This window comes from Rhamphochromis longiceps, linkage group LG7, assembly GCF_057381845.1.
Source record: "Rhamphochromis longiceps isolate RC_006_pf linkage group LG7, R_longiceps_female_GT1.1, whole genome shotgun sequence".
NCBI lineage: Eukaryota > Metazoa > Chordata > Actinopteri > Cichliformes > Cichlidae > Rhamphochromis > Rhamphochromis longiceps.
The window spans coordinates 12,007,399-12,032,406 of NC_140563.1; the positions used below are offsets into that span (position 1 = coordinate 12,007,399).

The 25,008-nt window shown below is 39.9% G+C and overlaps 2 protein-coding genes across 4 annotated transcripts; both read left to right on the plus strand.

Annotated features, from left to right (window-relative positions):
* The first annotated feature begins 3,091 nt into the window (after positions 1-3,091).
* On the plus strand, positions 3,092-5,734 carry LOC146664848 (sterile alpha motif domain-containing protein 3-like). The gene is made up of 6 exons (XM_085412157.1): positions 3,092-3,185; positions 3,533-3,551; positions 3,959-4,043; positions 4,134-4,298; positions 4,589-4,795; positions 5,028-5,734. Exons 1-6 carry the CDS (start codon positions 3,092-3,094, stop codon positions 5,328-5,330), a joined length of 873 nt encoding a protein of 290 aa, XP_085268283.1. The 3' UTR covers positions 5,331-5,734.
* Positions 5,735-13,857: 8,123 nt separating this feature from the next.
* Positions 13,858-23,214, plus strand: LOC146664849 (uncharacterized). 3 transcript variants are annotated; one of them, XR_014912531.1, is made up of 4 exons: positions 13,858-14,185; positions 14,406-14,638; positions 21,519-21,593; positions 21,814-23,214. XR_014912531.1 is itself a non-coding variant. In XM_085412169.1 (2 exons), the coding sequence occupies exon 2, from the start codon at positions 15,095-15,097 to the stop codon at positions 21,059-21,061; it is 5,967 nt and encodes a 1,988-aa protein (XP_085268295.1). In that variant the 5' UTR covers positions 13,858-14,185; positions 14,406-15,094; the 3' UTR covers positions 21,062-21,791. The 3 variants fall into 3 exon arrangements, 1 of the variants encoding a protein (XP_085268295.1); XR_014912530.1 differs by having other exon boundaries at positions 13,929-13,962; positions 14,111-14,185; positions 14,406-21,593; XM_085412169.1 differs by lacking the exon at positions 21,814-23,214 and having other exon boundaries at positions 14,406-21,791.
* Positions 23,215-25,008: the final 1,794 nt, after the last annotated feature.

A 25,008-nucleotide genomic window follows, 5' to 3' on the forward strand; every position in this document is an offset into this window, starting at 1 on the left:
AGCTCCATTCAGTTGTGCTTTGTGCTGTTGCCTGCATGTATGGCTGTTACTTTTTTTTCTCCTCAAAAAAACACTTAATCTAGTTTATTAATATTTACACAATCTCAAAATATCCACATTTTTTTCATAACCACCATCAGTCAGCAAACGATAGCAGCACATTTACTTTGTTTACGGTTGCATTGTTTGTCTAAAAAAGGATTAGTGACAACACAGGTTGCGTTTAAATTTGCACCCATCTGAATTTGGGGGTTCATGCTGAACAGATTAATCTGTGTGTGGCTCACTTCCCAAATTGTCGTCGCAGCAGTCCAGAGCCAGCGTGCCACGTACGGTGAAGAATGCTGGCCCGCTGACAGCGATGAGCGGTGGAGAGTCATTGTGAAGAGAATTTGCACTGGATTGTTACGCTTCCACGTTTTCATGCACATAATCTGAGTTAGCAGTTTAGGCTTAATGGCAAAGATCACTTCCAACGTAAGTAGAATGGCATTCATGCAGTGGGTCATAGAGTAAAGGTGTTCAGTTCTGCTTAGTCACGCTTCCCATTGACATTTTTAGCCAGAAGCAAATTGGCATTTAGTTTTATCCCTGAACTGCAAGTCGAATAAGTGCGCTCAAAGGTCGGGTGGCCCGCTGAGGAAGCCAGACTGACTTAACAGCAGATACTGACTTTGGCACTAATCACTTAGTGAGTATTAACGAGCATTTTGCTTGTCAGACATTATCTTTACCTGGTCAATAGTTTATGACACATAGGCCTCACTTCCATTGTGCCATGATAACAATTCTACACCAAATAATAGATACTAGGAAATCTTTTTCTCAGTCCCAGTCATCTCACAACCCTGAAATTACTATTTCTGTAATTATTAAAGTGACAAGTAAAGAAGAAAAGAAGAAGAGTGTAAAGACAGAGTAAAAGTAAGTAAAAGGAGACTCTTAGTGATATAAACCTAAAAGCACTGGAGAGCAATGGGTCTAAATTCAGAAAATCGATGGAGCTATTTGGCGGTAGCAGAGAAAGAGGGGCTGATCTGAAGATATCCATCAGCAAAGGGTGAGCAGATAAAGTCAAATAACTATCTTTAGCTGTGTGTTAGAGCCATTTGCAGTTAAAAAGAAAAAGCTACATCTGCTGAGGAAATTAAGGCCCTTTGGAGTGGGCAGCTGCATTAAAACCTTTTGCTTTTGCAGTGGCTCACATAAAGTGATCAAGTGGTAGCTGGATTCAGGTGTTTTTAGTTTCATTTATGATCATTTTAGCACTGGATGATGCAGAAGATGCTACAGGTATTAGAAAACTTCTGCTTTTCATCCAAAAGCAGAAATTCAGCTTTAAATCTATGAACTTCACAGGGTAACAGCATTAAAATTAGTCGTTTGTCAGAGTATTCTCAAATGAGTACAGTCAGAGAGGAAACCATGGGAACCTGCAACTATACAGTTTGTAGGAAAAATAGCTTTATTTACTCTAAAATTCATTAAATTATTTGGACCACCAATGATCAATCACCAATGTGTTTTAAGGTGGTAAAAAAATGTCAGAGTAATTCTGCTTTAAAAAACTTTAAAAAAAGAACAAAAAGAAGAACATTTCTGGTTAGGTTTAGACACAAAAACAACTCTTCATGATTTAGTAAAAGATTGAAATGAGCACCCTGAAAGAATGCTTGTTCTTGCGTTTCTATACAGAGAGCCTGATTATCACCTATGAATGCCATCCTGTGTGAAACTGGGTGCAATTTACCTAGCGTGTGCACAAGCAAATACAAGTAGAAGGAAGCTAAATGGGTAGAATTATGGCTTACACCTGTTTCTAGACAAAACAGCGCAGATTCTATGTTAGTTTCTGCAATTTGAGCATTGATTATACGGCTGAATCTACATGAAACAATACTAACATCCTCTATTTTTTTCCTAATGCTAGCTTTATGCCTGTGCATGTCAATTGGTTTATTATGGAGCTGGGAAAGGGAATTCTCCATCATCCGCACCTGTTTTCAAACAATAAAGATGTTAAACATTCAAGAGGAACTTAACGGTGACTGCAAACATCATTATGCATGAAATTGAGATGGCTTGTGTGGCTGCTGCATTCATATTTACCTGAAGGTATTTTACTACAAATGAAATCCTATGAAAATTTTAAACGTTGGGCTGTTTTTATTGTCTCTGTTATATTAAAAATATAATAAAAAGAAACAAGATTGGTCACATTTTTTGAAAACATATTTTTGAAACATTTGTTCACACTCTCAGAAATAGAGGTACGAGAGAAGAACATTTTTGTACCTATAGGTACATTTTTTTAAAATGTTCCCTTAAAAGTACAATACTGGTCTTTAAAAGTCCAGAAATGCCCCTTTAAAGGTTCAATTTGAAATAAAGTACAAATCTGTACCATTTTGACCTGTACTGCAGTGGCAGAATGTGGTAATGGGTCAGCATGGGAAAATCTGGATGGGCCTGGTTAATTGTAAAATTCATATGAGATGTGAGTGTGCTCATAAAAGCTACATGTTATAATCAAATCTGTTGGTCCTCTCCTCTGTACGTAAATTATCCTATGATGCAAAGAATATCTGTAACCTACCTTTGTGTAAGTTATGTTAAATTATATTTAAAAAAAACACACACACAATGACATGCAGGCACAACCAAATGATGTTAAAAAAAAAACTGGTCCATTTCCATTTTATTAAGTTCCAGTTATAATTTTTTAATGTTTTAAATCTTTCAAAAACGTGAAATCATTTTACTGTTATGTTTGGACTTTACTTTTTTGCTTTAACTACATCCTAGAATTGTTCATTAATTGTGAGGTTTTTATGGAATTTGCAACATCAAGTTAAACCGAGGTTCTTTGGAAGTTAAAATGTCAAGCAGATTTTTATGTTACGGTGACTACATTTTGTAAGTTACAAATATAGTTCGCCAAGACAGCATAACGGTTTCTAAACAACTGCGCATTAATACCACAATGTTGTATTTTCATGTGTCAAGTTCGCAACGCGCATTAATCCCAAAGGCCGAAAAGGCAGCAGTGATGAGTGCTCCGCCTCCGCGCTGACTAGCGTTGACACAGAAAATGACTCTCAGGGGGTTATCCACGGAGGAGCTCCTTAAAAGGTTGATGGAAGAAGGCATTGATGTGTCAGACGACGAGGCGCAAAGATTTAGAGGTAAGTCGGGTGTGATTTTGTGTTTTTATAAAAATTACAACGTGTAATTTTACAGTAGAGTTAGCAAAAGTCCGAAGAGCTAGATTTAACATGGGCGAAAGCTAGCAGTTAGCTAAGTTTTAAACAAAGAAAGGTACAAATGTGGACTATTTAGACTGTTGGTGGAATGTTCAACGTCTGTCTGCCCGCCGTATTCGAGTGTTTTATCAATAAATAGTGTCGAACCGTGTACAAAAATGTAAAAAAAATCAATAATTTCTCAAAACATGCTAGTATGTAAATATAGCTATTAACAAAATCGTTTTCTAAGCAAAATTTATCCCATCTAACTTGTTTCCCGCTCAAAGGGATTTTAAACAATGGAAGGTACACATTTGTACCATTCCACCTACTTAGTGGGATTTTCGAATATGAGAGCTGTAAGCTCTGTGCAGGGAGTACACTTACTTACATTTTTATATTACCAGTTAATTTATATTAACAATTAATCAAGAGAATTAATTGTAACTTCCTTTTGGGGAATATAGACAGATTCACAATGATAGCTTATTGTTATTATTATGTTATTAAGTTTGGGAGAGATGTGGCTGTTTGTCCACGCCCATTTTTAAAAAATTAAAATCAACTTTAGCTACATTGATTTGACATTGGTCTACAACATACTATTTACGGTAATAACAATATGATTAGAAGAATTGAAGAACAGAAAAGCCCCCAGGAAAGGATAAGAGTAATCAGTGCACTGTGGGTTGTCTTTCTTATGTTTGAAACAGGTACCCAACCCACTCAGACTACATCCAGGTAATCAAAGCCCTGATTGTGAAGTATCCTTTAAGAGATGTACACGGAAATGGTTATGTGAGTACCTCTCCTTTTTTGTTTCTTTTATAGATTATATTAATATAAAGTAAGCATAATTAACTACTTATATACATTTGAAACAACTAGGACACCTGGCACAGCCAACTCAAGAGAAAGTTCAAAGCAGAACGGGCTCCCCTAATCAGCAACGAAGAAGTGAACCGGATTAAAGAAAAGTTTGGACGCACGCAGAAACATCGGACCACAGAGGAATCCAGCAGCTCCTGTCTGAAGAGACTGAAGCCCTCTCTCGTAAGTCCTCACACCCTCAGCCTTTAAGAGCTAAGGTAACATATGTAGTCTTATTATGTTCACTGTAAAGCTAAAAGTAAACATTAATTGAAAGAAACATGTTAACAGATAACATTAACATAGAAAAAGGAACTTCACAGTTGATTTAACAAAAGTCAGCTCAACTTGCAATTCCTATTCAACATTTTTGCATTTTTTTCAAAGCATTTGGTGTACAAATTACCGCATTTCGAGTAACATTAACTTATCAGATTTTACTTATGATAATACTGATATCTGTTTTGACAAAGGATTCGTGCTTTGTGGGGGAAGATGCAGCCTCCGTTGATGCTCATATCAAGGTGCTAAATGATCAGCACAAGAAGCTACATCCTGACACAGCACTGGTGAAAGACCGCATGACAAAAACCTTTGCATGGAGACGTCGAGAGGTAGCTGAAGGAATGTGTACTGTGGACCTATTAAAGAGATATCCATTCCTGGGGACATCTGCAGGGGTAAGAATTGTTAAGATGATTGGGGAAACAGCTAATGATTTTTTGTCTCTAAATCTGATTATTATTTTCTGTACTAACTGATTAATCGATCTGTTCATTATCTTTAGAATTTTTGTTCACGGGTTAAAGCACTTTACATTTATCTCCAGTCTGTGTCTTTAAACATGTCAAAAATTTAAATCCTCAATGTAAAATGTCATTCTTTTGTCTATTCTGCTCTTTTCATTTCCAGTTGTGTTATGAGGTTGATTTAATGCATCCCTGCCAAGACAACATCTGTCGCCGCTTTAGCGAAAACTTCACTGCTGTTCTTCAAAATGTTCTTCAAATGACCAAGGATTTGCCACTGAAGAAGGTCTCGCTGGATGAGGCCTACATCTCAGAATTCTCCACCTTCTTCATGTTCAACATGACCTACCCTGCATACTTCAAGAAAACACTTGTCTTTCTTCAGAACTGCATTGTCAACATAGGAGACCAGGGAGACAAACCCCTGCCAGTAAGTGTCGCCAGGGTACTTAACCAACTCTATTAAATATGCCCCCACTCCACAAATGTTCAAAATGTTCAAAAAGGGCATTTACTCTGAGGAAGTTGATTATACATGTTGGGTTAGTACACGCACATGAGCCTCATTTCAGCATCACTTGTGGAATAAATGACTGCCAGGCAGCTTTTTCCAAGTATCACTCTTTTCGACGCCATGTGTATCGCAAACACAAACCCTCTGTTTTGAATAGCCTTGAGGTTGAAGATGGATTTGAAAACCATGCACACAAAGAGGTTGAAGACCCACACACACACAGTTCAGACGAGACGCACACAGTTCAGCAGCCCACACCACCTAGTATGGACAGTTTGCTTGATAATTTAGGAGATCATTTATTTAGCTTTATTCTCAAATGTACTGAAAAAAATAACCTTCCACACTCTGTTCAGCAAGACATCGTTGATGATCTTAGTTTTCTTTTGTGTTTTTTTAAAGAAAACTACGACTCGTTTATTCGTTATCATTTGGATAAACATGGTTTCCGCCTCAGTGATTGTCCAGAACTTGAGCAGGTTTTGTCTACTTCAGATTTTTTCCAGAAAGCATGTGATTCAATTCGTTCACCATTTATGATAAAAGAACACTGCAAATCAAAAATGAACATGACAGAACCTATCAGTTACACAGTAAGAGACCATTCTGGTGTGAAAATTGGTAGTTATTCGTATGTTCCAATCCTACAGGTATTAAACAAATACTGTCAGGTGGAGGATGTGTGGGAACAAATTGTTCTGGATAACCACAGAAATCAAGATGATGATGTTTTGACTGATTACAAAGATGGCATGTATTTTAAAGACCACTCATTTTTCAAAGACCATCCTCAAGCTCTAAGACTTCATTTTTATGAAGATGAATTTGAAATTGTGAACCCACTTGGTGCAAAACGAAATAAATACAAAATCTGTGCATTTTATTATACTATAGGAAACATAAGTGGAAAACATCGCTCAAAGTTGAGTCACATTCATTTAGCCTTACTGGTTCGCCATTCACATTTAAAAGAGTGTGGGCTTGAAACTATACTTCAGCCCTTGATAACTGACTTGAAGATGCTGTCCACAGAGGGTTTCACTATCTGTGTCGATGAAGTAGAGCACACAGTTCATGCTGCTCTTGCTACCATTTCATGCGACAACCTTTCTGCTCATATGATTGGGCGTTTCTCAATGTCTTTCAATACAGGCAGAATATGCCGATTTTGTATGGCCTCGCACTCGGAGATACAACAGCACTTTTGTGAGGACCATTTTGTTATTAGAACAACCAAAGTACATGAGTACCACATAAACTGTGTGGAAAACAACCCAGAGAGTGCTGCTTTGTACGGTGTGTATGGTAACTGTACATTTGATGCACTGCCTTATTTTGATGTGACCCAGTCTCTTCCCCCAGATGTAATGCACGACTTGCTGGAGGGGGTTATTCCTTTGGTAATGAACTTGGTTATTTGTAAAGCTCACAGGGAAAAGCACATCACCATATATGAAATCAATGATGAGCTGAAAAATGTGAAGTTTGGGAGGAATGACAAGCCGAACAGACCAGTGCCACTGACGGAAAAGATGCTTCGAAATTCTAACATAGTTGGATCAGCCAGTCAAAAATGGTGCCTTTTCAGGCTCTTGCCTTTTTTAATGGCTCCCCATGTTCCACCTGGCACTCCATATTGGCATGTGTTCTTATTATGTTCAGAAATCGTAGATCGTGTAATGGCTACAAATGTGAGAAAAGATGAGCTTGCTCATTTAAACCTGCTTATTCAAGAATTTCTTGAAATGACTACAAAAGTCTTTGGAAATGTTTTAACACCCAAGTGTCACTACCTTATTCACTACCCAAGGCTGATTTTGATGTATGGTCCTCTTCGCCCTTTATGGTGTATGAGATATGAAAGCAAGCATCAATATTTCAAAAATATAGCGAGTTTTACAGATGTGCATTTTCAGGATAAAGTGCTTCAGCGTGTGTCTGCTATATCTGTCAGCAGTGTCAAATATGAACTTGAGGATGTTTTTGTAGTTGGCCATGTACACACTGAAGCCATACCTATATTCTTTAAAATCAAGTATATTTTGAATGTTGATACTTGTTGGGTATTGTGTGGGAAACTGTTACTTCCTCGCACTTATGAATGTCATTTCCATGCTTACCAAGTGGCAGTTGACAATGACTGGATCCTGTTCAATCCAGGAAATGAATTAGATTTTCAAGCTCTAGACACCTATTTAGTTGATGATAGACTGTTTGTGTCCTTGAGGTATTCTGTGTGACGTGATTGCAAGAACATTTTCCACTTTGTCTATATATATGACATATATATATTCTGGCTTGATGAAGTAGAGCAAAACATTTGTGTGGACAGTTTTTTAAATACATGACATCTCTGTGATCCGTCAAAACATTGTGTTCAGGTGTTTAATGTCTTTATGTGATTGTTTACTTTTTTTTAAATGAATGTATTTTTCTTAACATGTCCTATGGCAATGTATGAATGTAATCAAGGATGTATTCCTGTGGTTGTTTAAATGCTTTGATGTGATTCTATTATCGAAAATAAATAGTTAAATAACCAAATATTTTGGACTATTGGGGGTACATTTTTGTCTCTTTAGGTACGAAATAGGTTGTCGCTGGGGGGGTACCCTCATAGGTACCCTATTGTACCCTTTTCAAGGGAACATTTCTGTACTATAGTTTGAAGGTACATTTATGTCTTAGGAAAGTACATGATTGTACTTCAGATGGTACAACTTCATAAGGTACAAAAATGTACCAAGCCTAAAGGGTACAGAAATGTCCTTCAAAAAGGAACACCCCCAGCGACAAGCATTTGTACCCTTTTTGGTACACTTTGGTACCCCTATTTCTGAGAGTGCAGGGCTGACTCATGAGCAAACCCCAGGAAAAAGGTAATAGTGTCATGGTCCTGCGACCATGACTCAGTGACTTTGTGTTTGTGTTCTTTATTGTTATTATTCTCTTTATTATTCATGGGCTGTTTTGGGATGGTTTGTGTTTTGGGATTTTAGGTACTGGGTTCTGAGCTTGTGCTCCCTCTATTGGTCCCTGGTGTCAGTGTTCCCCTGTCTCGTCAGGTTAACCAGGTCCAGCTGTGTCTCCCACCTGTGTGTGATTTCCCAGTGTCTCTCTGTGTACTTATAGTGTGTGTTTGCCTCTGCTCCTCGTCGCGTCGTCTGTGTTCATACCCTGTGAAATCCTCTGCGTGCTCTCCCTGCTGTTCTCCCTTCATGTTCAGGTTTGCCACTCCTTTGTGTAGTTTCTCCCAGTTTAGTTCGTCCTTAGTTCAGTTTTGCCATCTCCACTTTATGTTTGGTATTGTCAATAAATCACCCTTCACGTCTGAAATAGTGCTGCGTTTGAGTCCTCCTTCCACTCTTCACACGGCCGCTGACCCGGACCGTGACAAATAGTTCTCTTATTTAGAAATTCTTCTGCTTTTCCCAACATGTTTTTGAATTTAAATGACAGACACTGTAATTTCACACATTAGATTTAGCACTCTACTTCATTTACTAAAGGCAAGCCCTTAAACACTCTCTTGAGCTGAGCAGCCAAACCAGACTGTTGTTTTTATATATGAAAATAATCAAATGCAGTGGCACACCATCACTGTCATGCATGGTTTTGCTATATATGAGATTTTTGTTGTGCCTAGAACTCTGATAGGACGCAAACCAGTGCAATAAGTACAGCCATGAAATTTCCTCAGAACAAAATATTCCACATTCAAATGCTAGTGGTGTAACAAAAGTGGAAGCGACTGGCAATTCATCCAGGAAGTGGTAGACCACATAAAAAATGCAGAGCGGGGTCAGCAGATGCTGAGGCTCATAATGCGCAGAGGTCGCCAACTTCCTAGTCGATTGCCACAGCCCTCCAAACGTCAGGTGGCTTTAAGAATACCTCAAGAGCACTGTGTAGAGAGCTTTATGGAATGGGTTTCGATGGCTGAGCAGCTGCATCCAAGCCTTACATCACCAAGTACAATGCAAATCATCACATGCAGTGGTGTAAAGCACGCCGCCACTGGACTCAAGAGCAGTGGAGATGTGTTCTCTGGAGTGACGAATCACACGTTTCTGTCTGGCAATCTAATGAATGAGTCTGGGTTTGTTGGTTGCCAGGGGAACAGTATTTGTCTGACTGCACTGTGCTGAGTGTAAAGTTTGGTGGAGTGGAGATTATAGTGTGGGGTTGTTTTTTATTAGGAGTTGGGTTCAGCCCCTTAATTCCAGTTAAAGGAATTCTCACTGTTTCAGCATACCAAGATATTTTGGAACTTTGTGTGGAACAGTTTGGGGATGACCCCTTGCTCTTCCAACATGACTGTTCACCAATGCACAAAACAAGGTCCATAAAGATATGGACGAGCTAGTTTGGTGCGGAATAACTTGACTGGCCTGCACAGATTCCTGAACTGAACACGACAGAACACCTTTGGGATGAATTAGAGTGGAGACTGTGAGCCAGGCCATCTTGTCCAACATCAGTGTCTGACCTCACAAATGTGATTCTGGAAGAATGGCAAAATTCCCATAAACACACTTCGAAATCTTGTGGAAAGATTTCCTAGAAGAATTGAAGCTGTTATAGTTATATTTATATTAAAGCCTATGGATTAAGAATGAGGTGTCACTTAAATTCATACATGTGTGAAGACAGATGAGCAAACAGTTTAATGTATGTGTTCCACAGGTCCTTTCTGTGACAATCCAAGACCTCTAATAAATTCGGATACTAAAGTTAAACTTGCTTCTGCTGAATGATATACCTGTAGTTAAACTGGAACTGACCCACTGAGATAGTCAGACAGCAAAATGCACTTGTAAGGCTTCGATGTCCTAATTAAGTGGGCAATGGTGTATCACGTGCTTTTCTCAGCCTGTAGAGCTGGATAAGGATTTATTAAATCTGACACAAGCTCAAAAAGATAAACTACAGTGGAGCTTTGCCAGTTCGCTTGAACTACAGCAAACAGGGAAGCCCAAACATTGACATACACTTCTGGGCTGAAAGAGCAAGTGGAAAAAGGATCATTATCAACACTGACTGTATGACAGCCTGAACAGGGACTTGAAGCCTAGACCCTCAGATTAAAAGGCTGATGCCCTACCAGCTGAGCTACTCAGGCCCAGAAAGCTTGCTGGCACTAAATAAAATCCTCAGTAAAATCCGATGTCTGTGAGACTGCACAGAAAGATTAGTTTAGCTTTTCTGTTACAAAAGGGATCTTAGTTCTCTTGGATTTCTGGCAAATGAGTGCTGATGATGTTATGAACCTTCCATCTCAACACCACAACTAGCGTATGAGTAAAAAGTAATTATTTCATAGCTAGTTAGCAAGACAAGTAGCCTTTATTTAATTTATTAAGGGGTTTTTTTTCCTAGAAAATCAGAGGCACACAATGAGTTTCCACAGTCAACAGTGCAAGAGGTCGAGCTGTGATTATCTTCCGCCGATGATAGTGTTGTTTTCTGCAAATTAAAGTGTGTGCACTGGAAAAGGGTTGGAAAAAATAGTGAGGTTAGTAAACCTGCCAGGGGAAACTCGAGGATCAGAACAATGCTGTTTTTGGAAAAATAAAAATGGATACTGGGGATAGTCAGCACATATATTCTGGTGAGGACTCGGCAGGTGAGACCAAAGAGAGATATTAATGCCTGATCAAGAATGTTTTTAACCACAGGGATGATCTAATCTCTCTGCTCAAGACAAAAACATATAGGTTTGCTCTGTCTTGGTGGGAATCTTTTTTGTATATCAATAAATTACGTACAAGCACAGGTACCAACCTACTTTCAGCATAAGCTAGTATCAGTGACCTTTAGATCTTCATCTAACCTTCTCCCAAATGAGCTCAGCATGAGCCTCAATGTTGTATTAATCGGTCACGTACACCTCTGGTCAAACTGCACTACAGCTGACCCACTGAGATAGTGAAGTGTACTTTTAGGCTTTTAATTTTACATTGAAGACAGCCAAGTGATGAACTTTCATGGTAAAACAGACAATCAATTAAGGTGTTGTGGGAGTGTTCCCAGTCAGGGAACCAGACCTCTGACTTGGTTTGATTGAAAATTTAATTTAAAGTTCCTCATTTCCACTCTTCTACCCAGTGTTTAATCTTGCATTAGGTGTTCATACTCATATAGTTTAAATACAACTTTTTGGTTACCCAAAACAAACAAATGAATAAATAAATACATAAAAATAAAGTCCGGACAGAAGAGCTACTGAATTTGTGTCACAGGCCGAGTCTCTGACCCAGCTGTTTTGAGTTATTTGGCATCTTTGATTCTTTTTTGTTTGTAATTTAGGTCTGTCAGGCTTCTGTTGTCATTTGTATGCCTCATGTTTCCTGTTTTATTTTGAAGGAGTCTGCTGTGCCTTTGTCATTGTATTTAGTTTCACTTCCCAGTAGCACCATTAGGTTCAGGTGCATCAGCTGTTTCCTCATGTGTTTCCACTTCCCCGAACCACCCTTGTGTGCATTTAGTCTGTGTGTTTCTGTTCGCTCATTGTCAGGTTGTCTGTTATCTTCACCACAGTCTTCATTGGTTTTTCCTCATAGTTCTCACTGTGTTTCATAGAGCCTTAGTTTACACAGTGTCCATGGTTTTCTTCATGGTTGTTCTTAGTGTTTCATAGTTTTCATGTTCTTTGCTGCCTTCAGCCAAATAAAGGCTTACTTTTTGTTCAACCTGCAACTCCTCTCTCCGCATCTGCTTTTGGCTCCTCTTCACAACACATCGGCCGTCCCCGCCGTGACAATTTGATTGACTAGAACTTTCACTTAGGGTCCTCTGTTGTGCTAAATTGTTGCAATCATTTTTTTGAATTCTCCCTCTGATGAATTCTGCTTATTAAAAACCAAAGGTCTAAAAACTTTCCAGGGTTCCTTATTCAGTGGAAACACAACATTTTGGTTTCAAGAAAAGAATTGGACAAAAGAGCAGTTACAGTGTTGAAGAATTGGATTTTCACCGACATCTTTTCTGAGAAATCATTGCAATTATTTCTTTGAATTCTCCCCCTTATGAGCAACCAAATGTCTAAGAACTCCCTCTGTGAACACCCTAAAACTCAGTGAATAACTGCAAATAACATACATGCTAGTTTCCCTTTTGCTTTCCACTTACTTCATCACCAGACTGTATGTACTTTTTGCATGTTCTGGATTTTCACATTTTTTGAGCATTTACTCTTTTGTCTTCCAGGTGGATATCATAGCGACATCATAGAAACTGTTAAAGCTTACTTTCCTGAAAATAAAGTGTTCTCACTAAATATAATCCACACAGCAAATGGATCTCGCTAACACGACTGGTAAATTAGGAGAAAAGGAATCTATTCTAGGAAGAAGAAATGATCCTTAATTAAACTGATGCAGTGCATGAATACTGTGGCTGTACAAACAGGAATTAGTCCAGATTAAGTTGTACTAGAGCACTGAATGCATTCTGAGAAATGAAAACAAGCTTTCTCTATCCATGAATATGTATAGCTGAAAAAGAAAAAAACCCTCACTCGATATAGCATCCTATCACTGATGACCACTTTTGCTGCTTTAAGATGTGAAGTGTGGATAAACAGCACTCTCAAGAGATCGATGCTATATCACTCAGACGCCAAACAAGATTAGATGATTAGAGCTGTTCAAGGCACAAATTCAGTGGAAGAGGCAACATTTAGGATTGACCTGTTTGCATTTAAATGGTTTGAAAGCAATTGCTGACAAACTAGTCTTAGAAATAATTGTTGCTAAGTAGTGCTTTTACAAAAGATGCTTCTAAATTCATAAGAAACACACAGTCATTTTAACTTCATTTTTATCTTAACACCAGAGTATGTGATTTAAGTGTTCTGACACTAGATTATGAGAAAAACACAAACTGATAAATGGTCAATAATCCAGGTAAGGAAACCCCAGAATGGAAATGACCTTTTAAACCGGGGAGGGGACCTATTGCCTGAATTATTCTTCTGTTACAATATAACCAGGCCAATCAGAGTCATTGCGGGAAAGGCCAACCTTGCCCTCATGTTGATTTATGTATATGAAAGTGATCAATGTTTTGCAATATTCCTACTTTTGATTGCTGTTTGAAATGGTTTATAAGACTGGTGAAACCTGCAGTCTGCTGAGAAAGAAGAAGTCACTTGGGTGAGTGATGAAATATTTCTCCCACTGAAAATGTTGCTTCCGGTTGTACTTTCAGGGAAATATGGAACGTCCTGGTTGTTTTTGTTATTGAAAAGTGTGAAATGTATTGTCTTTCATGTAGACCAATAATAACTTTACTCTATAAACTGAAACATGGCCAGCCAAACAGCTGCATGGCTCTTCTTTTAGTCTTTGATGTTACATGAACATGCATACGAATCATTAAACCCTCAAGAAATTATAGTAGGGATGAATAAACCTGAGTAATATGCAAATGAATAAAAGGGTTTGTTAATCTGCATGTAAATGCCGGCAAAGCCACTTTACTTTGCACTTTTATTTTGAAGAGTACCTTAGCACTTCCTCTTTTATTGTGTCAGACTTCCTGTTCTGTTCTCGGTGAGGCGACGCAAACACGTTGCTTCAGAGTGAGTAAAAGCGTTTGTTTTTGAGGGTACTCATGCAAAACTATGTGTTTTATTTATCTGTCACATGCTATAACTTTGAAAGTTTACTCAATGTGGTTGAATTCGTTTTTTATTGTGTATGCATGTCATTTGTTTGTGGTGTGGAAAGACTGGCTAAGAGATGCGCATGGAGGAGGTTGGCTAGCTGATTCAGCATGATTAGCACCCTTGGAAGCAGAAAGAGGTTGGTTAATGATTGCAAACGATTGTTTATGTATTTAAGACACAGAAAGGTTGTTGTTAATTCATTTTATTAAATGCTGTAACATAAATAGTTTAAAAACTATTGATTTATGTCAATATCACTATTTGGGTTAATCAAAATAATTTTCTATAGTAAAATGCGAACATTTCTGCATTTTCTACTTGAATGTTTAATGGTATTTGTTTGTGCATCTTTATAGTTTTCACGGTGCCATATTGTCGGTGGTTTAAAGAGGAGAGAATAAAGTTGCATCAGTCGAAGCTCTCTGCGTCACGAGTGGTAATTCCAAGTGGGCAGCTACAGTGAAAACTCTTTGACTGCAAGAGACCTGCCATCCCTGCAGAGAACCTGACACCATTTCATCAGAGATCCAGCTACCAACCTGTTACCAGCCAGCTGATTCCACTCGCATCCACAAACTGCACTCGCAAGGTTAGAAAGAACAGCATACTAAAACTCAAGACTCCAGATACTGAAAGAGACATTGACTACCAAGAAGAAACACGGGACTGCTTACACACATGCACAAGCTTAATGCATAACTAGAAACTCTTTAAATAATGTTACGAGGCCAAAATAATTCATGGACTGCCAACACATAATATCCCTGAATCTGGTTAATGTTTCTTGGTGAGCGAAATGTGTTTTTTGTGGAATAATAATTCACAGGATGTCTGTTTATGAAAAGGTTTAAAAGGTGAAGCTCATTAGCTAACTTATGAACATTTGTTGTTGCTGTCTTACACTAAACATACCTTTGAATGTCCATAATCAGTAAATGTTTGACACAGCGTTACTCTGTGGTAAAGATTAACTACAGCTTTAAAGTATAGTCAAGCAGTAAGGCAATCAAAGCTACAATCGACTTAAGGCAGCTACAGAAACAAAATGTCACTACCGGAAGAGCAAACAGACAACCCCACAAACGCACCATGTGAATCCAGCTCATCAGAAGAAGAAACAGACAACCCTATAAACGCACCATGCAAATCTAGCTCACGTGAGAGAAAATTAACAGAGAAAGGCCTAGAGATGCAAAAGCACGATATCAGAAAGCGTGAAAAATCATTCAACAAGACTTATAACTCTTGGAAGCTCGTAGCAAGGGAAACTAGAACAAAACTAAAATCCCTCTGCTCAGCAGAAGACCTCAATAAACTGCAGCAAAACATTGAAGCAAAGCACGACGCTGTAAGTTCACAGTATGAACCTATCCTGCGTAACAGTAACACCACACCTGACATTGTCAACAAAATGGACGCCTGTGTTACGCTAACAAAGGAGGTATGTAACCTCATAAGTGACCGTCTAAAGACCGTTCATGAGGAATATAATAACCATCTTGAGAAAGAAAGAGTAAGAGAAGTGTTAAGCAAGAACGAATATGGGTCTGTTTTTGGCAACAGCATAACAGAAACTGCAAGCTCTATAGAGTTGTCAGAGCAATTGAGCCGTCACTCTGGCTCATCCTGTACCCGCAACAGTAGAGTAGATGCAGAAGCAGAGCTTGCTGCCAAGCTGGAGCAATCAAAGGCTATGGAAGAAATTCAAGCACAGCAAGCACATCTTCACAAGTTAGAAAGTGAATGGAAACTCAAAGAGGCAAAAATGTTGTCAGAAATTAAACTAAAAGAGGTGGAAATGCAACAACAGTTGGAACAAGAAAGAGCAAAACTACAGCAGTTACAAGCAGACAAAGAAGTTGCTATAGCAATAGCTCGCGTGAAAGCGTACAACAGCCTTGAAGGGTTTGAGAACCACAACGGGGAAATTGATAGTAAAATTAGCTCTGCTTGCTACAGAAGGCAAATTGAACCTCAGCTGAATCCAAATGCCGCATCATTCCAACCCCACCAAGCAATTCCAGAAATGACAACGACCCAGGAGTCTGTCAGCTTAGCACAAGCAATCGCTAGCTCATTAAGTATGAATCGCTTGCCAGTTCCTGAGCCTGCCACATTCAGTGGGGACCCTTTGCAGTTCACCGATTGGAAAATGTCATTCATTAATCTGATTGACCGAAAACCCCTTCCAGCAAGCGAGAAGATGTTTTATCTGAAAAATTATCTCGCAGGAGAAGCACGCAAAGCGGTAGAAGGTTTCTTTTACCAAGATTCAGAAAATGCATACAAGGGAGCATGGAAGGTCTTAGAGGACAGATATGGGAACCCATTCATTATACAGAAAGCATTTCGTGATAAACTCATGAGATGGCCGAAAATCAGTGCAAATGACCCACTAGCGCTACGAGAGTTTGCTGATTTCCTCAAAGGATGCTCTGAAGCAATCCCACACGTCAAAGGACTAGCTATCCTAAACGATTGTGAAGAAAATCACAAATTGCTCAAAAAACTGCCAGAATGGATCGTGCGCAAGTGGAGTCGAATTGTTGTAGATGAACTTGACGAATGTGGCACCTATCCAAATCTTGCATGCTTCACAGACTTCCTGAGTAGAGAAGCACGGATAGCTTGCAACCCGATAGCTTCTCCACTGTTGATGAATTTCAAACCTGTAGATGATCGAATCCCAAAGAGAGCCAAAGTCTTCAACACAAACATGCAACCAAAGAGTTCCGCTCAGGAGAAACAAGACACAAACATTAGTAAACCAAAATCACCTTGTTCTGTTTGTAAAAGTGAAACTCATGGAATCTCAAAGTGTCCCATCTTTACAGCTAAGAGTGTTGAAGATAAAAGGGCATTCATCCATGAAAACCGGCTCTGCTTTGGATGTTTAAGAAAAGGTCATATCACCAAAGATTGCAAAAGGCGACACACGTGCAACATTTGTGAACGTCGTCATCCAACCTGCTTGCACGAAAACAGAAAGCGAAACCCTGCAGAAGCAGTAACAAATAGCTCCACTCCCAAGGAAGAACCTGTAAACCAGGAAACACACAAGGTCATGTCTCATACATCAACACAACGCGTTTCGGCTACCTCAAGTATTGTCCCAGTCTTTGTGTCTTCTGTACAAGAACCACAGAGAGAAATACTCACCTATGCATTGCTAGACACACAAAGTGACTCAACATTTGTCTTGGAGGACATACTTGATAAGCTGAATGTGGATGTCCAACTAGTAAAACTGAAACTCAGTACCATGACGGCTATTGACACAGTCATCTCGAGTAAGAGTGTTCATGGTTTACAAGTTAGAGGACTCCACTCTGAGAGTTGTATCCAACTACAACAGGCTTATAGCCGCGACTTTATCCCAGTGGACAAGTCGTACATCCCAACAAAGGAAACAGCATTACTGTGGCCTCATCTCAGAAGCTTGGCGGAAAAGTTGCCGCCTCTCCAAGATTGTGATGTAGGGCTCCTGATTGGATATGACTGTCCATCTGCGCTGGCTCCTCTTGAAGTCATCATAGGTGACAAGCATGAACCCTTCGCACAAAGGTCAGAACTAGGATGGAGTATAATTGGCTCATCAAACCCCCACCTAGACAGACAAGGAAACCAAAGCTTTGTGCATCGGCTCACAGTAAAAGAGTTGCCTGTTCCATCAGCGACAGATGTTCTAAAAGCCCTGGAATCAGATTTTGCTGAGAGAACCTATGAGAACAAATATGTGTCCCAAGAAGATGTCCATTTCATACAGTTCCTCAGTAATCACATCACACAAAGGGAAGACGGACATTACGAAATGCCTCTCCCTTTCAAAGGGAACAGCCCACCCCACCTGCCAAACAACAAGAGGTTAGCCACGGTACGTCTACAGTGTCTCAAGAAAAAACTAAAGGCCAACAAACAATACTACGATCAGTACCGAACATTCATGGAAGAAACCATCAACAGGGGTGATGCAGAGCCTGCTCCTATAGCATCTCAGGGGCAGACCGAGTGGTACCTGCCACATCATGGAATCTATCACCCCAGGAAGCCGGACAAACTAAGAGTTGTTTTTGATTGTTCCGCCAAATCCCATGGTGTCTCTCTAAATGATACCCTATTAACTGGACCTGATCTCATCAACCCTCTGGTTGGAGTGCTTTGCAGATTTCGGAAAGAAGCCGTGGCCGTAATCTGTGACATTGAAAGAATGTTCTATCAATTCGCTGTCACCCCTGAATCCAGAAACTATTTGAAATTCCTCTGGTGGAAAGAAGGTGATTTGGAGAAAGAACCTCAGGAGTACAGAATGGCAGTTCATCTGTTTGGAGCTGCATCATCTCCAGGATGCGCCAATTTCGGTTTAAAGCATCTTGCACGACAACATCAAACCGACTATCCTCTAGCATCAGCCTTTGTGGAGAAAAACTTCTACGTTGATGATGGATTAGCCAGCGTTTCATCAGTTGAGGAAGCCAAAGAACTGATCATTCAGTCACAAGAGTTGTGCAGAAAAGGAGGCCTGCGCCTTCACAAATTCAACTCAAATGAAGAAGCTGCTCTCTCCAACTTAGACCCTTCTGAAAGAGCAGCAACCATTGAACCTCGTGGGTTTGACCCATCCCCTTCAGAACGCGCTCTTGGCATTCAGTGGTCGATAGAGGACGACACCTTCAGTTTTAACATCAGCCTGAAAGATCAGTCTTCGACTCGCCGTGGTTGTTTGTCCGTCATTGCCTCACTCTACGATCCACTTGGATTTATCGCTCCATTCAGCCTAAGTGGAAAACTTATCCTACAAGAGCTTTGTCACAGAGGCATTGGATGGGACGACCCACTCCCAGAAGATGTGAAGCCACGGTGGGAGAAATGGATAAATGGTCTTTTCAAGTTGAAGGAGGTCTCAATTCCAAGATGTTACCACCCACACGACTTCCAAAACATTGTCAGAGTAGAGCTACACCATTTTTCGGACGCCAGCTGCTTAGGATATGGTGCATGTTCTTACCTGAGATATAAAAATGACAAAGACGAGGTTCATTGCAGCCTTGTGATGGGAAAGGCAAGGGTGGCACCCTCAAAGGTCACAAGTATCCCGAGGCTTGAACTCGCAGCAGCGGTGGTTTCTGCAAAAGTAAGCGTCCTGTTAAAGGCTGAGCTTGACATGAAAATTGATGATGAGTTCTTCTGGACCGATTCCCAAGTGGTACTTGGTTACATCAACAATGACGCTCGCAGGTTCCAAATATTTGTCGCAAACCGTGTTCAACTCATTAGAGACAACAGCAATCCCAATCAATGGTATTATGTGGACACCTCAGAAAACCCAGCGGATCATGCATCCAGAGGGCTTCATGTTTCAGACATCCACTCTACAAACTGGCTGCAAGGACCAAAGTTTCTCTGGGAACGTGAGTTACGTCTAACACCTAGCACTCCAGCTGAGTTACTTGTTGGTGATCCCGAAGTCAAGACAATTCAGGTGCTCGCAACTGACGTCAGTACCTTCAATGATATTCTCGATCGTCTGAATCAGTTTTCATCTTGGACAAAACTCATAAAGGTGGTTGCAAGAATCAAAAGACTGAGATCTCAACAAAAGCATACTGAACATGTGACGATCGAGGAGCGTGAGAAGGCTGCTGAAGCAGTGATAAAGATCGTACAGCAGCACGCCTTCCCTCATGAAATAAAAACGTTTCAAGCCAAAGGTGACCTTCCAAACTCAAGCTCTCTCTTCAGTCTTGACCCCATCTGGTCTGATGGACTCTTGCGCGTTGGTGGGAGATTAAAGTGGTCGTCTCTTTGCCACAAAGTGAAGCATCCACTCATCGTACCAAGCAACAGTCATATAACCAAGCTCATTGTGTCCCACTACCATGCTAAGACATGCCATCAAGGTCGAAGCCAGACACAAATGGAGCTTAGAGCAAATGGATTCTGGGTCATTGGTGGGAGCAAGCTGGTGGCCAAAATGATACACACCTGTGTGCTTTGCAGGAAACTTCGACGACCTACAGAGAGCCAGCGAATGGCTGAACTCCCTAAAGAACGTCTTGAAGCCTCAGCACCCTTCACATTTAGCGGCATGGACTGCTTTGGCCCGTTCATTGTGAAGACAGCACGCAAAGAACACAAAAGATATGGTCTGATTTTCACGTGTCTGTATTCAAGAGCTGTCCATATTGAGATGCTTGAAGATTTGTCAACAGACTCTTTCATCAATGCATTGAGATGCTTCATCAGTCTTAGAGGAGCTGTCCAACAATTACACTGTGACCAAGGTTCTAACTTTGTTGGTGCCAGGAACGAATTCAAGGAAGCACTTAAGCAATGCGACGCCAAGCAATTGGAGACCTTCTTATCTGAAAAACAGTGCGAATTTGTCTTCAACGCCCCTTCTGCCAGCCATGCAGGAGGTGTCTGGGAAAGGCAAATAAGAACGGTTAGGAATGTGTTGAATGCAACCTTCGCACAGTGCCCAGGTCGGCTTGATGATGCCTCCCTCAGAACGCTGCTATATGAAGCCATGGCTATTGTCAACAGTCGCCCATTATCAGTTGACGGAATCAACGATCCTCATGCACTGGAACCTTTAACGCCGAATCATCTCATCACGATGAAAACAAAGGTTGCTCTTCCACCCCCCGGAGTGTTCATGAAAGAAGATTTGTATGCTACAAAAAGATGGAGAAGAGTCCAATACCTTATTGAACAGTTCTGGGGCCGCTGGAAAAGGGAGTATCTGCTCAACATATCAACAAGGCAAAAATGGCACTTACCTCGGCGTAACCTCAAAGTCAATGATATCGTTGTTATCAAGGACGACAATCTCCCACGAAACCATTGGCAACTAGGTCGAGTTGTGGAGACCTTTCAAGACCATGATGGCTTAGTCCGTCGAGTTAAAGTGCGAGTTGGAGAGAGAAAGCCTCAAAGAAAGCAAGATGCCCCTTCTAAACCTTCAATTATTGAGAGACCAATCCAAAAACTAGTACTACTCCTTGAGAATTAAATAAAACAAAATATGTTAAGACAATAATAGTTATGTTTATACACTACCTCAATGCATAAAGTACACTTACCTGTATACCTCTAATAGTTCAATTCAGTCATCCATCTATTAGTATAAGAAATCCTGTACAACTCACTTGCTTTGTGAATTTGTTCGTTCATTGTATCAGGATTTGGTGGGAGTGTAAATGCCGGCAAAGCCACTTTACTTTGCACTTTTATTTTGAAGAGTACCTTAGCACTTCCTCTTTTATTGTGTCAGACTTCCTGTTCTGTTCTCGGTGAGGCGACGCAAACACGTTGCTTCAGAGTGAGTAAAAGCGTTTGTTTTTGAGGGTACTCATGCAAAACTATGTGTTTTATTTATCTGTCACATGCTATAACTTTGAAAGTTTACTCAATGTGGTTGAATTCGTTTTTTATTGTGTATGCATGTCATTTGTTTGTGGTGTGGAAAGACTGGCTAAGAGATGCGCATGGAGGAGGTTGGCTAGCTGATTCAGCATGATTAGCACCCTTGGAAGCAGAAAGAGGTTGGTTAATGATTGCAAACGATTGTTTATGTATTTAAGACACAGAAAGGTTGTTGTTAATTCATTTTATTAAATGCTGTAACATAAATAGTTTAAAAACTATTGATTTATGTCAATATCACTATTTGGGTTAATCAAAATAATTTTCTATAGTAAAATGCGAACATTTCTGCATTTTCTACTTGAATGTTTAATGGTATTTGTTTGTGCATCTTTATAGTTTTCACGGTGCCATATTGTCGGTGGTTTAAAGAGGAGAGAATAAAGTTGCATCAGTCGAAGCTCTCTGCGTCACGAGTGGTAATTCCAAGTGGGCAGCTACAGTGAAAACTCTTTGACTGCAAGAGACCTGCCATCCCTGCAGAGAACCTGACACCATTTCATCAGAGATCCAGCTACCAACCTGTTACCAGCCAGCTGATTCCACTCGCATCCACAAACTGCACTCGCAAGGTTAGAAAGAACAGCATACTAAAACTCAAGACTCCAGATACTGAAAGAGACATTGACTACCAAGAAGAAACACGGGACTGCTTACACACATGCACAAGCTTAATGCATAACTAGAAACTCTTTAAATAATGTTACGAGGCCAAAATAATTCATGGACTGCCAACACATAATATCCCTGAATCTGGTTAATGTTTCTTGGTGAGCGAAATGTGTTTTTTGTGGAATAATAATTCACAGGATGTCTGTTTATGAAAAGGTTTAAAAGGTGAAGCTCATTAGCTAACTTATGAACATTTGTTGTTGCTGTCTTACACTAAACATACCTTTGAGCTACACTGCATATTGCAAAAACTGTGGTGGTTCATATGCATGTTTATGAATTTCAGCGCATTAATTTTGTTTTGCTCGACTGAACAGTTAAAAAAAAAGCAGCTAATCCATTAATTGCATAACAATGCAATAGCATAGCAATTCAGACTCCAAAGAGTCTAAAGATCTTGTTATCGTTGAGATTTCTGTCCTATCTTATGTTTTTGGGCGAACGTGGTTCAGGGGGTTGGGAAGCTCATCTTGTAACCGCAAGGTTGCCGGTTCGATCCCCTGCTCTGTCTGTCTTGGTCCTTGGGCAAGACACTTCACCTACTGCCCACTGGTGTTGGCCAGAGGGGCCAATAGCGCAATAGCGCTTCTGTCAGTCTGCCCCAGGGAGGCTGTGGCTACAACTGTAGCTTGCCTCCACCAGTGTGTGAATGTGAGAATGAATAGTGGAATATGTAATAAAATAGTATTAATTTAATGTAAAATAGTGGAATTCACGTTGGCAGTAATGACACCTGGTTACGCCAATCGGAGGTCACTAAAATCAATATTGAATCGGTGTGTAAGTTTGCCAAAACAATGTCGGACTCTGTAGTTTTCTCTGGTCCCCTCCCTAATCAGACCAGAAGTGATATGTTTAGCTGCATGTTCTCCTTAAATTGCTGGCTGTCTGAGTGGTGTCCAAAAAACGATGTGGGCTTCATAGATAATTGGCAAACCTTCTGGAGGAAACCAGGTCTTGTTAGGAGAGACGGCATCCATCCCACTTTGGATGGAGCAGCTCTCATTTCTAGAAATATGGACAAATTTATTAAACCCCCCAAAATATGACTATCCAGAGTTGGGACCAGGAAGCAGAGTTGCAGTCTTACACGCCTCTCTGCAGCTTCTCTCCTCCTGCTACGACCCCCCCCCCCCCCCCCCCCCCCCCAAAACCCATCTCCATATCAGTGTTCTGTGTCCGCTCCCAAACAAACTAAAAACAAACTAAAAACCAGCAACAAAGAAAGAACAATACAGTATCTACATCTGAACCAAAGAGTAAAACAGTGAAATGTTTTTTTCATACCAGCCTTAATCAACGAAAGACCAAGACAGACTTTTAATTCATTTGAAAGTCTGATGCTTAGCCTTGTCCACCCCAGCTGTAAAACTCAGAAACCAGTCTTACTTGTTATCATCTATCGTCCACCTGGGCCTTACACAGAGTTTCTGTCTGATTTCTCAGACTTTATATCTAATTTAGTTCTGAGCTCAGATAAAATAATTATTGTGGGTGATTTTAACATCCATGTAGATGCTAAAAATGACAGCCTCAACATGGCATTTAATCTGTTATTAGACTCAATTGGTTTCTCTCAAAATGTAAAAGAACCCACCCACCACTTTAATCACACTTTAGATCTTGTTTTAACATATGGCATAGAAACTGAACATTTAACAGTGTTTCCTGAAAACCCTCTCCTGTCTGATCATTTCCTGATAACATTTACATTTACAATAATTGATTACACAGCGGTGGAGAGTAGACTTTATCACAGTAGATGTCTTTCTGAAAGCGCTGTAACTAAGTTTAAGAATATAATCCACCCACTGTTATCATCCTCAATGCCCTGTACCAACATAGAGCAGAGCAGCTATCTGAATACTACTCCAACAGAGGTCGATAATCTTGTTAATAATTTCACCTCCTCACTATGTACGACTCTGGATACTGTAGCTCCTGTGAAAACTAAGGCCTCAAATCAGAAGTACCTGACTCCGTGGTATAATTCTCAAACATGTACCCTAAAGCAGATGACTCATAAGCTGGAGAGGAAATGGTGTGTCACAAATTTAGAGGATCATCATTTAGCCTGGAGAAATAGTTTGCTGCTTTATAAGAAAGCCCTCCGCAAAGCCAGAACATCTTGCTATTCGTCACTGATTGAAGAAAATAAGAACAACCCCAGGTTTCTCTTCAGCACTGTAGCCAGGCTGACAAACAGTCAGAGCTCTTTTGAGCCAACCATCCCTTTAACGTTAACTAGTAATGACTTCATGAACTTCTTCACAAATAAAATTTTTATCATTAGAGAAAAAATTACCAATAATCATCCCACAGATGTAATATTATCTACAGCTACTCTTAGTACCATTGATGTTAACCCTTTAAGACCTACCATAGAACCAAGTTCGCCAGAGCTTATATTATATTTTTACATGCTGTGGAGCCATTTTTGGGAGCATTTCAAGTTGCTATACATCAATACAACCATTATAGCCCAAACTTTAATAATATGTCTGCATTAGGTGCATAGTAATTACATAAATTGCAAAAAAGTGCAATAAACTACAAAAAAATTGAAAATCGTTTTTGTTTTTTTAACATATATTTCTAGTTAGAGAAATTTAAGAGGCTTATCCCTCAAAACTGTAAATACAAAAAAGTTACACAAACTAGTTTCCCACCACAGGAAATTTATTTTGAGTGTCTTCATAGTTTTATTTTTGAAATACACCAATTTTTATATACTGCAGGAAAAACGAAAATAAATATTATAGTGCAAATTTGCAAAATAACAGCATATGCATCAAAATAAACTATTTCCAGCAGTGCAATATGAGTCTTAAGCATCCCAGAAACGACACAGAAAGTCATAAA

What these genes read in the sequence shown, in the direction of transcription:
- LOC146664849 (XM_085412169.1), top strand. Translation starts at nt 15,095, where the DNA reads ATGTCACTACCGGAAGAGCAAACAGACAACCCCACAAACGCACCATGT.
- LOC146664848 (XM_085412157.1), top strand. Translation starts at nt 3,092, where the DNA reads ATGACTCTCAGGGGGTTATCCACGGAGGAGCTCCTTAAAAGGTTGATG. An exon ending in AGAGACTGAAGCCCTCTCTC is followed by an intron (nt 4,299 to 4,588) that starts GTAAGTCCTCAC and finishes GTTTTGACAAAG; the next exon opens with GATTCGTGCTTTGTGGGGGA. An exon ending in TCCTGGGGACATCTGCAGGG is followed by an intron (nt 4,796 to 5,027) that starts GTAAGAATTGTT and finishes TTTCATTTCCAG; the next exon opens with TTGTGTTATGAGGTTGATTT.